This window comes from Ruditapes philippinarum, unplaced genomic scaffold (genome assembly GCF_026571515.1).
Source record: "Ruditapes philippinarum isolate M1 unplaced genomic scaffold, ASM2657151v2 ctg420_1_1_1_1, whole genome shotgun sequence".
Taxonomy (NCBI): Eukaryota; Metazoa; Mollusca; class Bivalvia; order Venerida; family Veneridae; genus Ruditapes; species Ruditapes philippinarum.
Genome location: NW_026867374.1, coordinates 61,557 through 77,441, shown reverse-complemented (window position 1 = coordinate 77,441; position 15,885 = coordinate 61,557). Strand labels below are relative to the sequence as shown.

The 15,885-nt window shown below is 35.3% G+C and overlaps 1 protein-coding gene across 1 annotated transcript; it reads right to left on the bottom strand.

Moving 5' to 3' along the window:
• Positions 1–2,704: 2,704 nt before the first annotated feature.
• Positions 2,705–13,281, bottom strand: LOC132735858 (uncharacterized). The gene is made up of 12 exons (XM_060722874.1): positions 13,166–13,281; positions 12,499–12,587; positions 11,434–11,576; positions 10,583–10,762; positions 9,617–9,730; positions 9,187–9,317; positions 8,252–8,419; positions 7,238–7,353; positions 6,368–6,422; positions 5,791–6,018; positions 4,184–4,313; positions 2,705–3,362 (listed from the first exon to the last, which is right to left on the bottom strand). The coding sequence occupies exons 2-12, from the start codon at positions 12,580–12,582 to the stop codon at positions 3,257–3,259; spliced, it is 1,455 nt and encodes a 484-aa protein (XP_060578857.1). The 5' UTR covers positions 12,583–12,587; positions 13,166–13,281; the 3' UTR covers positions 2,705–3,256.
• Between the last annotated feature and the right edge of the window lie 2,604 nt (positions 13,282–15,885).

The following is a 15,885-nucleotide window of genomic DNA, read 5'->3' as shown; positions in this document are numbered from 1 at the left end:
GCTATCTGATTTGTACGAGGGGGCGTAGCCCCCGAGTATTAATCAGATTGCCGAGTGTTTTGGTGTTCTTTCTCTTTTGTATCATAGTCAAACATAAAAGCGCGTACCTTGTTGTCACAATATGAAACCCCGGCAAAAATGAACCAATGAACGAACATCTTAATATGACATTTCTGTCGCTTTCCCTTTCTCTGCCGTCACAATATGTAAACCCCAGCAAAAATGAGCCAATCAATGGGCATGCTCTGGAGTGCGGGTAACTAATACCCGCACTCCAGTTAACGCACTGTGTATGTATATGTATACGATTTAACCCTGACACATTTTCAACAGAAAGGTCTCCAAACTATGATACAAATAAAAGATACCACCTTTGTTAAGCCTTTTCTCCAGAAACTAACTAAAGACATAATAATTACATAATTGCACGTTTTTAAAAAAACTGAATTAAGGCGGTACAAAATTTTAAGAGTATAAGCTTGTAATATGTATATCCTACTTAAAACATTATCAGGATCAAAATCTCCTTTTGTCACCCAAATATCTACGACATCTTGGCTCCATCTCAATCTATGAAAGTTTTTTTCTGTCAATTTTCTTTACCTCAGGTTTATATATAAAAATGTTTTAATTGAGTATTGAGCAAACTAGGATAAAAATATCTAACTTACAAATTTACAAATCCTACTTTTTAAATGGTTACAACAACATTTTTGTCCCATTAAAAATGTGTCACTTGCTGAAATATTGAAATTAATAAAGTGCCGTTTTTCAGCACATCGTGAACATTACACATGTATGCTGCATGTTTTTTTGTTTGCATTTGTTGTTTTCTGCCGAAAATAATATCTGCATAATTCATTTTTTAGATTCAATTATAACTGCAACAGGTATATTATGGATAATCGATAATCTTAAAGTTAGAAGTGTAGACTTATCACATTCTTAACAAAAATACAGAAAACAACAAATGTTTAGTATCTTGTTTAAAAATTAGTGACTATTTAATTTGAAATTTAAAGTTAAAGTTAAAAACAACAACAACAACATATTTTCATCGAGTCATAACATGTCTGAAACCGGGAGATTGCTACGTGTGCTTGCTTTACCATGGCAGCTCTCGAAAATTTTGAATTCAGTCACGATTTTGAGATAATTCTACAAGAAGATTATCACATCATTCGATATACATTAGAATTCCAGGTACCCTTCAATAAATTTCCAGGATATCTTAAAGTAACAGCAAATTCATCTATAAAAATATTATTTGTTATAAATCGAGCAATATTTTCTTTGACCATACATAAAAGTCACGTGGGTTGGCTACATAGTAGAGGTGTTAAAATATAATTGTAATACACCCTTGTTAGCCATTGAAATAGTATTTAATGTATAAAGGATTTTCAAAAATGGTTATAATTCAGAGCGGGCGCTATGGTGCAGTGGTAACACTGTCTGCCTACAAATCAAGGGGTCGTGAGTTCGATCCCCGCTACTCTACTGAACGAATAAATAACTACAAGACTGGTGAAACTGGGACATGGACACATAATGACGGCAACGAAAGAAACAAGAGAAGACCTTATCGGAGCAGGAAACAAGTACCGAAAGTACAAGACCGAAGACAACGACTGATAACAGAAGGAAGAACGGAGACAAGAACTGACAACAAGCGAACAGAGACGAGGATCGCTAACAGAAGAACAGAGACAGGGACCGATAACAGAAAAACTGACAACAAGGGAACGGAGACGAGGACCGATAACAGAGGAATAGAGACAGGGACCGATAACAGAAGAACTGTCAACAAGCCAACAGAGACGAGGACAGATAACAGAGACAGAGAACGATAACAGAAGAACTGAAAACAAGACAACGGAGACGAGGACAGATAACAGAAAAATAGAGACGGGGACCGATAATAGAATAACATAGATGACAACTGATGACAGACGAATGGAGTCGGGAAGCGATGACAGTAGAATTGACAACATAAAAACAGAGACCAGGACTGATTACAGAAGAAAAGATAGAGAAGCACCGATAACAGAACAGGACAGGGACCGATAAAAGAAGAACTGACAACAAAAGACGAGGATTGATAAACGAATTACATAGACGAAAACTGATGACAGAAGAATGTAGACGGGTATCGATAAAAGACGAATTGACGACATGAAAACGGAGACCAGGACTGATTACAGAAGAAAAGAACAGAACAGTGAACGATAACAGAAGACCTGACAACAAGACAACGGAGAGAGGATTGATAACAGAATAACATAGACGAGGACTGCTGACAGAAGAATTGACAACAATTAAACTGATTACAGAAAAATAGAGACAGAACAGATGACAGAAGAACGGAGAAGAACGAAGACGAGAACCGATAACAGTAGAACGAAGACGATGACCGATAACATTAAAACAGAGATGAGCACCGACAACAGAACGTCTAACAACAAAAAAAATTGAGATCAGGACCAATTACAGAAGAACGAAGATCACGACTAATAAGAGAAGAACTGACAAAAAGAGAACTCCAAAACCCAAGAGAAAGGTGCCTTTAATTAATGTATATTTTGCATGCACATGTTTTAACCCCCTCACACATAGCAGGCTGTGTAAGTAGGCATCTGAGTAGCCTTTCTATATGCTTGCATAGAGTGCCAGATAAAATACATGAAAGCAGATAGGACGGCTCTATTGGATTGTTTTTCTTTTTAAATTATGTTTTGGTGTCAAATTAGTTTTTACCTAAACATGCTTTGTGACAAATTTCAGGCTCTATCATCTATTTATGATAAAGAAATTTGGCGTCCATTTTAGTGTTCATTTTAAATGGCCATTTCAATAGTCAAGATCAAGTTTTTCAATTTGGTATCCACCTTTATCGGATTCAGCATACCTTAAATAGGTTAAATACACCAAGATACCACTTGTACTACAAAATGCCTCTAGTATCTTATAGGGAGCCAAATTCTCAAAATCAGTCCTGTCTATAAGAATAGCACAAAAATAAGATTTTTAATTTATTCGGAGTATATTTCTTAACTTTACTAGGATAGCTTTCTATTTTAAGTGACCCAACTGGTCTGTGTAAGAAATTCAAAAGTTATGTTTAAGGCTTTTGGACCTCAGTGGAGTTTCTTTGACCTTTTTCTGCCACATATATGGGAACTGAACATTGCTGTCGGATATATTCTTCGTCAAAAACAGTTCTATCTATTTCTGCAGGCTGTTATGACAAAGACCATCAAAGAATATTGCACGATTTCGACTTTGATCCGCCGGTCATGTACACTGGTAGTGGGGGTAAAAGATCCAGGTTAGGCTCACTGAACGGCGTAGTGAAGTATACCCTTAAATATATATATAAATATTTATTAAGATTTAATTATCTCTTAGCAAATTAAAAAAAAAGAACAATAGGACCCTGGGTTTATCGGTTAGATATAATTAATATCAAAGTCAGTATACAATACAACTTCTGATTTTCATCTAAAAAATAAACTGACTTTGTTATTCCTGTAATGTAATACACATGTACCGGCTTACATCAAAGGTAATTCGATTTCATACAGTGTGAGAATATCTGAAATGTTTTAGTAAAAATTGTAACTGTCATGAAAATAATAACTTTCATCAGGTGTTGTTCTAATGAACAAATAAGGGAGACAAATCTGCAGTGAATCTTCACTAAAGTAATATGTGCTGAAGAGTTATCCCTCTAATCAGTCTAAGAATTGCTTAACAGAATATGATTTTCATTGTCTGTGCGCCAATGTTTTATATGCAAATTGTTTATATACGATAGATGAGACTATGATAAAGAAAGAAACTGTAAAACCTGATTGTGTTTTCCTTAGTTGTTTATGACAATTGCTAATATAAGTTGTGAATGTTTTACTAGGAGTTCAAATGTTGTTTGTAAAATAACAAGAAAATATTAAAAATTAACAAGCATGCAGTTCGTCCTATGGTGTATGTATTTACTACATAATGTAATATATACCCTTGTTTGTCCGAAAATTACATTATTAAAACCTGGACCATGACCTGTAATCGTAAAATAAAATCGATCACGAGAAAAAAATGTAGATTGAGGTTCCTTGTAAAAGGATTCCTAGATTCAGAAATGATGTCTGACACGGGTTTTACAGTATCAACTCATTAAAGCTACCTGATAGCTGTTATCCAGTGTTTGCCCGACAATTGTTGTGCCTTGTAGTCCGATTTCACACAATCTGCTCCCAGTGGGGTATGATCATTGAACAATAACTCTACAGTCTCCACAGAAAATATAGGCAGACCTGAAAAAAACAATTAGCAAGTTACTTCAAACGTCACCAAATACTTTCGACATTTACGGGATAGGATGTCATATTGCGACTTTCCTGCTTAACTGCTGAAAGCTATAAGCTACATACCATGAACTAGTTCAGGCAAAGTCGAGACAGAAAGTAATATTGATATAAGCTTCACCAGTGGATACCTTAGTTTTTAGTTCAAAGATATTTAGTTTAGCTCAATCGTAATGAAAGCTTGAATTTTATCTGAATGACTCTAGATAGAGTCCTCTTCCTGGAAATAACCAGTTGGTAAGGCCATCGTTGATGGCATTTTCCCTAGTAGGGCTCGAATCCGTTTTATGTTTACTGAGAAGCAAACAATGAAAGTACACGGCCAATTGATCCCCGTGCATATATAAGGTTATGGAATGCATCACATCACGAGATTGGTTGCCTCTCTTAAAACAATTACAACTCCAAACTGGAATGAAAGATGTTCAGACAAATACACCCTAAAATAGTTTCATTCTATGATAGTTTGATTTATATCCTATGTATTGTATATTCAATATGTGCTTATGATTACCAGTAAAACAAAGCCAAAAAAAATAGTGAACGTGAGGTATTGAATGCTTAGTTGGACACAACTAGCTGTGGTGTAAGGATGGACTGAGTGTCACTGACGCTGCACCTTAAGGTTAGAGATGTGACTCCCAGTATATCAAATAGTACCCTAAGGTCGATGTCTCGAAGATGATGTAATATAAATCCGTGGTAATACTAATCATTCGCTGTCTTAAAATGCAATGAAGGATATTTTGAATCTCTTCTGGACGTTTAGTATTATTAACCCATTACTTCATGAGCATTTTGTGAAAAATGACTGTTTTCATTGAAAAGTCTCCCGTTACAAATTCAAAATGCTATAAAACTATAAAAACTGCTTCAATACTAATCAAACTTGGCACAAATGTTAACTGGACCACTGCCTTTGTAACGACATGCTCAGTGTAAAATTTTCTGTTACCATGGCAACGAGGGGACATCTCAAAATTGCCAAAAGTCACTATTTTGCTATGATTTTTTCCATCAAAATTGATTAACTTCTCAATGGATAGAGATAGAGACAATTAAAGGCTTTCCAGCGTTGGTTACAAGTTACCTTATGATCGACCTGGTGTCATTTTTAGCCTCTTTCAAGTCCAAACATTTTTTGGCGATGAACCTCCAAACAGAAGGGGGCACGTCCCCCTTCTGGCAACCCCTGATGTATCTTTTGGATGGGGGCGGCGCCAAAAAAAGTGGTCTATTTTTAAGCAACATTTCTCCTCAGACAAAAACATGTGTTGGGGCCTAAATAAGGCATTTTCACCATTTGGGTGGGGGTGAAAAAGGCGTTAAAAGGCGTGTATAACGGGTATTGGGTTAAGTAAACTTAAACTATCTTTAGGACAAACCAAAACAGTTGTTTGATTATGTAAGGTGATCTAGAAGTTACCGGTCACATTGAGCCAGGCATCAATCCTGTTCATCGTCTGTGTCATACATTCAAAAGTTCGGGGACCAGTGCGCGCGGGTATAAACAGACGACATGTTATGAAATTGGCGGGAAGCGCGCGCACAGCAGACGACTTGGTGTAGAATACTCGAAGTGTCCGCGCAAAACGCTGCTCTTGGAACGTTGAGATGAAATCGTCCGTAGAGTCAGAACAGACCTCTACATCGTCTGTGAAATAGAGAAGTAATCTTACTTAAGTTAACTTATGTTATAAACATAGCACATGAAAGTGGTATAGGTCTACTTGATTGATATCTTAAACAACAAAACAAACCTAAATCGACATCATTCTTGTAAAGTATGGAGTTAACACACAGACAGACAGACATGCACACACGCACACGGACGCACGAACGCGCGCGTGCACACACACACATACACACATACATTAGGCATACCAAAACACTTAAAACAAGACAAACTCAACAACAAAAACCACAATTTATTTACTAAAAGATGTGAGGATAAATCTTATTCAAGTATATAGCTTTATACGAGTATAAATGTAAAAACTCACGAAAATATTTATTCACTATGGCGTCATACTGTTGAATATTCACAATACGTTGTCCCTGAAAGCATTAAAAGCAGTTAAAAATAACAATCTATCCGACTTTAATATTCTCAAAGTGATACTGTGAATTTAATTTTATGTCCGTTACCTACCTATCTACGTATCTTAAGATTTAAGAAAGCATTCATTCAAAATTCATGTATGCAAATAATGAATACATGTATACTGCATTACAACTTTGGTCTGCAGCTTAAATATGACAGAACGTTCGCTTTAGTTACTGTTCCGATTTAATTCAATTCATTGGTTTATATAAGGTGTAACATTTATATAAGGTGTAACAACAAACTAAATAAAGTTTCAGTCGGCTTGAGTTGTATATCATAGCTAACGAAATCTAGCTATCATAATTGTCCAAAAACCTGAAACCGTAAACTGCCTGAGTACGTCCATTTGCCTTGATAACAATTTAACTTAATCGCAAGTGTACCCGACAGGTATTTTAAAGCAGCGTGCCTGCAGATTCATGCTTATGTCCATGAAAAAGTAAATTTTATAGTAAAATATTGTGAATTGAACAAAGATTGAAAACGGCACTGACAATCCACGTGTATTACCAAAAAAGGGGACAAAACATGCAAAAATAGCCCTTAATGCGTTAGTCACGCAGCAGAAATTTGGTGATAAATACTGCAAAATCAGTCATTAACTGCAGTTAACATGTCAATCTTTTCTTAAAATCTTAAAACATTTTTCTCGAGTTTGATTTTCTTGAAATATTTTGGCTCATCTGGAGGCATGCAAATTTAAATAACGTTTTGCTCAATTTTTACTGATGCAAATCCTGGTTCAGAACTGAAAATTGTGCCTTACCTTATTAGCTGATACCCAATAAGCAAGCCGGGTCATGAGGTTCTCGAACGGTTCGAACTGGGCAGGTTTGAGGGAGTCACCCACAGCACATACCTCTGGTACAAATTCTTCATAACCTATCATATACATAGATGTCAGAGTTTACATAGCACCTGGTGTCCTGATATTTGTTACTTTTCAATAGACAAAAATCTAAATCAAAATCAAATTCAAAATTCAGCTTGAATTAGTTTTAAATGTTTCAAAAAATTAATTATCGGTATCTTCGGCACAGAGGGACATATGATGCCACCTTCTATAGGTCATACTGTAGGGCTGCGACCAGTACCAGTATGACTAGAAACTCGCCGATTTTATGAGTAATGTGACAATGCAACTTATACACTGACAGCTTTCAAACTTCACTGATTTATTTTTTTAAATATTTTCTAGAATATTTTATATATTCATTTATTTATTTATGTATTCATTTTTATTATTTTTTGCACTAAAACAGTTTCGGTCATATGGCGACGAAACGGTAAAGACGATATTAGCAAACCTCGGTATTACACAACACCTGGGTTCAAAACCACCTCATCTGCTGGAGCTTAGAGATTCATAGACTCCAGTAATACGAACACATTTAGATTTTGTCTCCTCTTACGATCACGCAGGGTTAAACGGTGGCTGAAATTCTGAGGCCTCAACCTATAAAGGCAACTCTCCGCCACAATGGACTTCACTGAAAGCGGCCTTTACATTATCTTAACTTTGTAGAACCAACGATCCTCCGTAGCTAGATGAATAAGTTCCACACACAAAACCACATAAGTGCGGGATAAGTTAGAAATTTGCCATTACCACTTTTCTACGGCGGCGTTATGGTCTTACTGAATATAGAGGAAGGTTCAGAACTGCTCCAGGTATTATAAGCTAAGAGACGAGGAACTATTTCTGTAATATCAGTACTTCATTTATTATGATAGCTGGTAAAGTTAAGATAAAATTATTAAGAATAGTTCATTATAATACCTATTTCTTCCTTGGCCGGGGTCCCCTTTATATAAAATATTCGGATAACTTGTGTGAACCTCCGGAACCGTGATTTGTTTTCGGACCAGGATGTTGACTCCGGGTCAAGGTCACTCTTGAACTGGTCATATGCTTTTATTCTGTCTGTTTCGATTGTCAAGATTGTACCTGTGTTTAGTTTATACAGAATTTATTTTAGTTCGACTGTGTAGGTAAATCAAAATTATAGACACACTCTCTGTTCCTGGAACCGACCAGTACAGAATGTTAATTATCTTGCGGCTTGTCCCTCACGGGTTTTGAACATGCACGGCTAGAGATCCTTAAATTACTAGGCCGACGCGTTAACCACTTGGCCATGCCGCCAGTAAATGAAGTTATGAAACCACATGTCTAAAAACTAGATCAACATATACATTTCATATGTTAGAAGAGACAGACCTGGCATAATTCTATATGATGATACTCTAGAGTTTAAACTTTAAGCATAAATAAAGATTTCTGTTTATTCAATTACTAGAGTCAATAAAAATCAAACATTACCAAAATATGATCAAAACTAATTTAAAATGCATTGTCTGAAAAAGAAAAAATGCAAAAAAAAAAACAATTGCAAAGTCTTCATGTCATTAATTTGGTGATTGATTTATTCATATATTTACTTATTCATTGATTCATTGATTCAATCATGCATTCATCATTCATTCATTCATTCATTCATTCATTCATTCATTCATTCATTCATTCATTCATTCATTCATTCATTCATTCATTCATTCATTCATTCATTAATGCATTCATTCATGCATTCATTCATTCATTCATATCAAAAATCGTTTTCTGTATATTGTTCCTGTGTTGGACCCTGTAACGTTAAACCTATTACAGTGGACTACGGAAATTTCAATGAATACAAAAAATGTATAGTATTTTACCTGGTAATGGGTCGTTTTCAAGGGTTTCCTTCATATTTGCCATAGTGTCACGGAGATTTTCTAGCACTTCAATCTGGTTAAAGCCATTGGTCATTTTGTACTGCTCTCCGTCGATGGTAACTTTACCACCACTTAAGAAAACAAAGCCATCGAAATTACTTAATTGATTAAACCAACATGAATTTGTTAATTTTTGGTCGGTCGGTCGGTCGGTCGGTAGGGAGTGAGTGAGTTATTTTGCGTCGTATACAAAAGGTCCGCAAACAAGAGCCGGAAAGAACATTCGGGTATTTTAGCAAAAGTACAGTTGAATCAATAAAATTAAATGTCACATTAAAAAAGCTTGGTTATTTTGTAAAATATGGCCCTGTTTAATACAGATGATAAAAGCATTTCACTATCCTAGCTAAAATAAGATCCAGAACCGTACCCATAATAGCCTCTTCTTGTAGGCATTTCTACAGACATCTTGCGAGGTACAATGTTCTTCAGACCGATCTGTTGAGGAGGACCTCTTGGGTTCGGGTCTTTTGTCAGCCATAACCTTGAAACACATATATACGTTAGATTATCACAGAAAATATTCAATTTTCTTCTTACTACATGTACTTATATCATAAAAATGACTTTTACATGTCATAGCATTGACTTTGAGCAGTTAAAACCGGGGGTAAAATAAGTATGAACAGAAATAAGCAACTATTGCTGGGAACAAGTCTTGGACATTCTTGCTTCTGATTTGTCAATCTGAAGCGGTGTAGATGAGTAAATTATGTTCTTAAGAGATTCAAACAAAAAGATTTTTATTCAGCTATAAGATTTCAAAACTATTTAAAATTTCGTTAAATATCTCGTAATTGCGTTAAAAGAAACTTATCAGTATTTTATAACTCAGCTGATATCATAACGAAGTGTATATTTATCTCAGACTTCATGTCTGAATGTCGTATAACGGAAAGAGAACGCACAGATGTTTCACATTTTATTACTTAATACATAAGTATATATCTGCTCTGGGCAAATACCAAATTCGAACTCTGCACACTGGGCGTTGAGACAACTTTTTATGATGACAGCTTGTAATAATGACAACTTATAATGCATGCACGCGTTTAGAATTACATGTAGAACTCTCATTTATCAAGTTTGACTTATATTTACCACCCAGTCCAGTTTGCATGTATATTGTAATATAATATATAAAAATTAATGTCATATTATACAGTTCACATTATGAAATAAACACATGCACTTATACTAAAATCTTTGTTGTCATTCTTTTGAATTATACAAAATGTATAACTAAGTAACTTAAAATGCAAAATGCAACATGAAACGAGAACTAAATCTATATATCTCAGCCATCTGGAATTAGATATGATCTCTGAAAACTTACCTTAAGCCTTTAATGAACACTAAGAAGCCAAAGGTCGCTTCGTGACGTATCATGGTGTTCAGTTCGTAACTTATTGTTCCTTTCTTGTCCCAGCTTAGTTTCTTTGTCACAGACTCACATTTCCATATAGCCATGTTGGGGTTATCTATAAGGAAGCGGTTTGCCGCGTCTATGAGCGTACTGTAATGTAAAATAAAACTTTAGTTCCTAAAGTATTTTCCGGTCTTATGATTTATCTTTTTTGTGCTTACTTTGTGCTGATATAAGAAGAGTTATAAGTACGTGTAATTAAGATTTGATAAATGTGTTTAATTTAGTACAAAAGTAGACCATTTATACATTTACTAATAAGAATTCATTTGGTCACTGTATTTATAAGGCCTTTGGTCCATACACTTTATTCGTACTTTTTAATTCGCTACATAATTTACAATGAAACTTTCGTTTGTTTGTTTGTTTCATTTACGACTTTTCCCCAACAGTATTTCAGTCATATAGGCGGGTAGTTTCCTAACCATCGTTCCTGGAGAGTTACACCAGTACTAGACTACCTTCCTCCGTGCTAAACAACCAAAGCATCTCCCGGGGATTGAACCACGCAAGAGAGGTAACCGGATTAGAAGTCACCGACTCTTACCCCTCGACCACGGAGGCGGTCATTTCGAAATGAAAATGATTATTTCTATATAAAACTCTATATTATACAAACAGCAAACTTTGTCTTTATCATTTTTGTTGTTTGCTTGATTGCGCGAGCGCGTGTGTACGTGTGTGCGCGCGCATGTGTGTGTGCGTGCGTACGTGCTCACGCGCGTGTGTATGTGATGCTTTGTACCTAAATATACGCATACCTATAGTCCCCAAATTTCGGCGCCACATTCCCCGCTATATTTCCGCTGCTAATACATTTTGGCATTAAATCTATATAGGCCAACGTAGGAATATCACGGCTGATTTCCACTTCCTTAATCGATGTCTGATACACTCCCATAATCTGTAAATATTACAGAAACTCCAATTCCAATTACATGAAAGAACAACATCAAAAACAGCTGGGACACTTAAACAAAAAGGTCTGCAAAAGACAAATAAGAAATACATCCCAGAAATATTGAAAATCGTATTGCTGACCTATAATTCTTACTCAGACTTTAGTTAAAAGCGTTGCAACGCTTTTTAATTTAGGGTTAATTTTCACTTTGACAATGAATATTTATTCTGGGAAAATGAACTGGGCCTATGATCTGCAATTTTGCAGATAAGTTATTGATCTAACCCTCATCAAATGGATCAATAATCTTGAAAAAACTATATCCAGTCTGGTTATGTAAAAATAAGTCAGTGGAGTGCCTTTAAACTTTATAAAGTTAAATATGTTCTTTTGTAATTTAAATTTAAAAGTAAAATCATCATCTCGTTCTAGTTGGTTTATGTTTTCTCATTTTAGTTATAAATAAATTCAAAAATAAAGTAAGTTCTGTAAGCTTAAAAAACAAAGTGTTACACTGTATATCTCTTTCTTTATGTCGACTGTACATCTCTTTCTTGATGTCGGTAAGTGGCAATTTTGAAAACAGGTACAGTAAAACCTGTTAACAAAGGTCATCCAAGGGCGAGGCAAGTGGTCTGTATATGGAGGTTACTTTGTTCTTTATTATCAATGAAGGATTGTCTCTGAGTGGCCTTTATGCAAATGGTGATTTTTATTCAGAGGTGGTCTTTAACACAGATTTGAATGTAGACATGTTTCACTCCCAAGACAGTTTACACCAAGATGTTTCACTCCCAAATTTTTATACCAATATAATTTTGATACTTTCGATTTAATAAAATTTCTTAATATAAAGTTTAATGGAGTTTTGATAAAGAAACGACGATAAAAATTTATCAAATTGTCTTAAAAAGTGGCTACTCACGTCTTCGTAAGAAGGTGGAGGAAGACGGAAAGCTGCCTCATCGGCGGTCAAAGGGAACGGCGGCGGTAAACCGTCCTTTTCCATTTTATCTGAAACATAATACATGTATAAGCATTAATAATTTTAAAAAAGCAACCTTTATATCTGTGTTTCATTTCACGAATGTCGCTGTCTTGATCTTGCATGACTATATATTGAATAATTGTTTTTAGAACTAAAGGTCTTACCTATCCATAGAAAATGATATATATGAGAAAAATTATCGTCAAGTTGACAATTTTCTTAAAACTGTTTAAAACATTGCTCGCTATGGCTGTATGTGCGCGCAGGGCGCGTTTGTAAAATTTGTCGTATGAAATTGATTTGTATCGCTTTAATTTTTTATAACTTATAGTGCGTGTGCTAGAACGAAAACGTAAACAAATTAAAGCGATGTTGAATTCTCTTTAACACAAAGATGGAAAATGAAAACACGCTAAAACTTATACAATGTAGTTTACAACTGAATATATAAAGAACAATGGAATATATTAATATACTCGCTGAATGTTCTTTGAAGTATAAAATGAATTAACATAGAGCAATTTCACAAGAGAATATGCTTAAAATGTAATATGAAATTGAAGTAAGTTAAACGAAATAAGTAAAAAAACATATTATACTTTACCTCTGTTTAAAACCCTTTCAAAATAATCAGTTAAGTATTAAAAAAAATTGACATAAACCTTGAATTTTGATAACATAATTACTAAACAGCTGGCTATTATGTATTTAAACCCGTTTCATAGTAAACATATATAATTATATATACGCAGATATATATAAACGTATTCAAATATCATATTTCGCCTTTTTATTTTTCAAAAATGTGTATATCGATTTATACAGTTCAATGACATAGGTTTGAATTCAATTGAAAAGTCAATTTATAAAGTAAAATGTTTTCAATAGAGAGATTTCTCCGTGAGTTACTTTAGGATAAGTTGCATAGATCAAGTAAATTAAACTACGGATTCTACAGATTGTTCGGCTGCATTGGAGTCATTAAAATTGGTGCGTTCGTCGGTATTACTCCAAATTATTAAAGAAAAAAATAAGTATATTTATTATATCTTAAAATCCTTTAAAGCATGACAAAGGTACAGTCCTGACAGGAATGTGCACATTCAACCTCTAAGTGTGACCTTGACCTTTGATGAAGTTGCATGGGCCTTAGTTAGGACACGCCGCCTTGATGTGGAAGACGTAAAACTTTATGCCAAGTTATTTTAAAATCCTTTAATGTTAATGCATGACAAAGTTACAGTCCGCACACAAATGTGTATCTTCAAACTCTTCTTTTGAGAACGAGTTCATTCGAACTAAAAGTGTGACCTTGACCTTGGAGGTAGGGACATGGGTCTTGGACTCGACACGTCGTCTTCACGTGGTTGACATGCATGGTTATTTCAAAAATCTTCCATGCATGACAAAGTTACAGTTCGGACTCGAATGCGTGTACCTTTAAATTCTAATTGTGAGAATGTTAACCTTCAAACTGTAAATTTGATCTAGACTTTTGAGGTATGGACATAGGTCTTAAATGCGACGCATCGTCATGATGTTGTAGACATGTATACCAAATGATTTAAAATCTTTCAATGCATCACATAGTAACAGTCCGGATACTAATGTGTACATTCAACTTCTAAGTGTGACATTGGCCTTTTAGGTAGTGACATGGGCCTTACACGCGACACGTTGTCTTGATGTGATAATTGATGATTGTGCCAAGTTATTTTAAAATCTTTAAATCCATGACAAAGATACAATCTGGACACGGATGTGTACTTCAAATTCTTCTTGTTCTAACTACAAGTGTCGCCTTGACCTTAGAGGTAGGGACATAGGTTTTGGACGCGACACGTCGTCCTCAAGTGGTAGACATATATGCTAGGTTATTTCAAAATTCATCCCTGCTTAACCAAGCTACGGTCCGGACACGAATGTGTGGACCTTCAAAACTTTTATTGTGAAAATGAGAACCTTTAAACTCTAAGTCTGACCTTGACTTTTGAGGTAGGGACACACGTCTTTTAAAGACGTGACATATCATTACGATGTTTTAGAAATGTATGTCAAATTATTTTAAAATCCTTCAATTCATGACAAAGTCATAGTCCGCATATAAAAGTTGTGTAAGTGGGAACAAGGACAGACGTACGTTGCGATTTCAATATGCCGCCCGTTGGGGCTTAATAAAAAGGTAAGTGTATAACCTCGCTTTTCTACATAAAAGTCTAACTATGTCGGCACAGCAGTATCCAAATCATCACATAAGACAAAACTTTAAAAGATATATACATATTAATTTCTTTAAAACGAACCTGTTTCCTTGTTTGTAATAGTAAACAAATTGATAGATTGAACAAGAGCTGTCTCCCAAGTGACGAATGCCCCCGAAAAGGTTTCTTAAGCATGCAGGTATTATGAAAAGAAAAGAGAATGAAAGTAACTAATTGCTTAATATTATTCTTTGTATTATTGTACCTGTAATCTCTTATTGTGATAGCATGAACCTTCAAAGTAAAAGTGTGACCTTGACCTTTGAAGAAGGAACGTGGTTCCTGGACGTGACAAAATGTTGTTATGAGATAGACATTTGTGTCAAATTATTTCAAAATCCCTCAAAGCATGACAATGTTACAGTCTGGACATGATTGTTGTGTAAGTGGGGACACACGGACAGACGGACATAAGCCTTAGCCGCGACACATTGTCTTGATGTGGTAGACATTTGTGCCAAGTTATTTTAAAATCCTTCCATGCATGACAGAGTTACAGTCCGTACATTAATGTGTATCTTCAAAATCTTCTCGAGAGAACGAGTACCTTCAAACTATAAGTGTGACCTTGACCTTGAAGGTAGGGATATGGGTCTTTGTCACGACATGTCATCTTGATGTGGTAGACATTTATGCCTAGTTATTTTAAAATCCTAAGATGCATGACAAAGTTACAGTCCGGACACGAATGTGTGTACCTATAAACTCTATTTGTGATAAAGTGGTAGTGTGACCTTGACGTTTGAGGTATGGACACGATTATTGAACGGGACACATCGCCTTGATGTTGTAGATATTTATGCAAAGTTATTTTAAAATCCTTCCATGCATGACAAAGTTACAGCCCGGACACGATTGTGTGTACATGTACCTATTCATTCTAATTGTGATAGTGTGAAACTTCAAAACGTTAGTGTGACCTTGACCTTTGAGGTAGAGACGTTATTCTTGGACGCAACACATCGTCTTGATGTGGTAGGCATTTATGCCTAGTTATTTGATAGTGTGACCTTGACCTTTGATGTAGCGACATGGTTCTTGGACGCGACTCATCGTCTTGATG

What these genes read in the sequence shown, in the direction of transcription:
- LOC132735858 (XM_060722874.1), bottom strand. Translation starts at nt 12,582, where the DNA reads ATGGAAAAGGACGGTTTACCGCCGCCGTTCCCTTTGACCGCCGATGAG. An exon ending in ACAAGAAGAGGCTATTATGG is followed by an intron (nt 9,318 to 9,616) that starts GTACGGTTCTGG and finishes TGTTTTCTTAAG; the next exon opens with TGGTGGTAAAGTTACCATCG. An exon ending in TGCCTGGCTCAATGTGACCG is followed by an intron (nt 4,314 to 5,790) that starts GTAACTTCTAGA and finishes TGTTTTTTTCAG; the next exon opens with GTCTGCCTATATTTTCTGTG.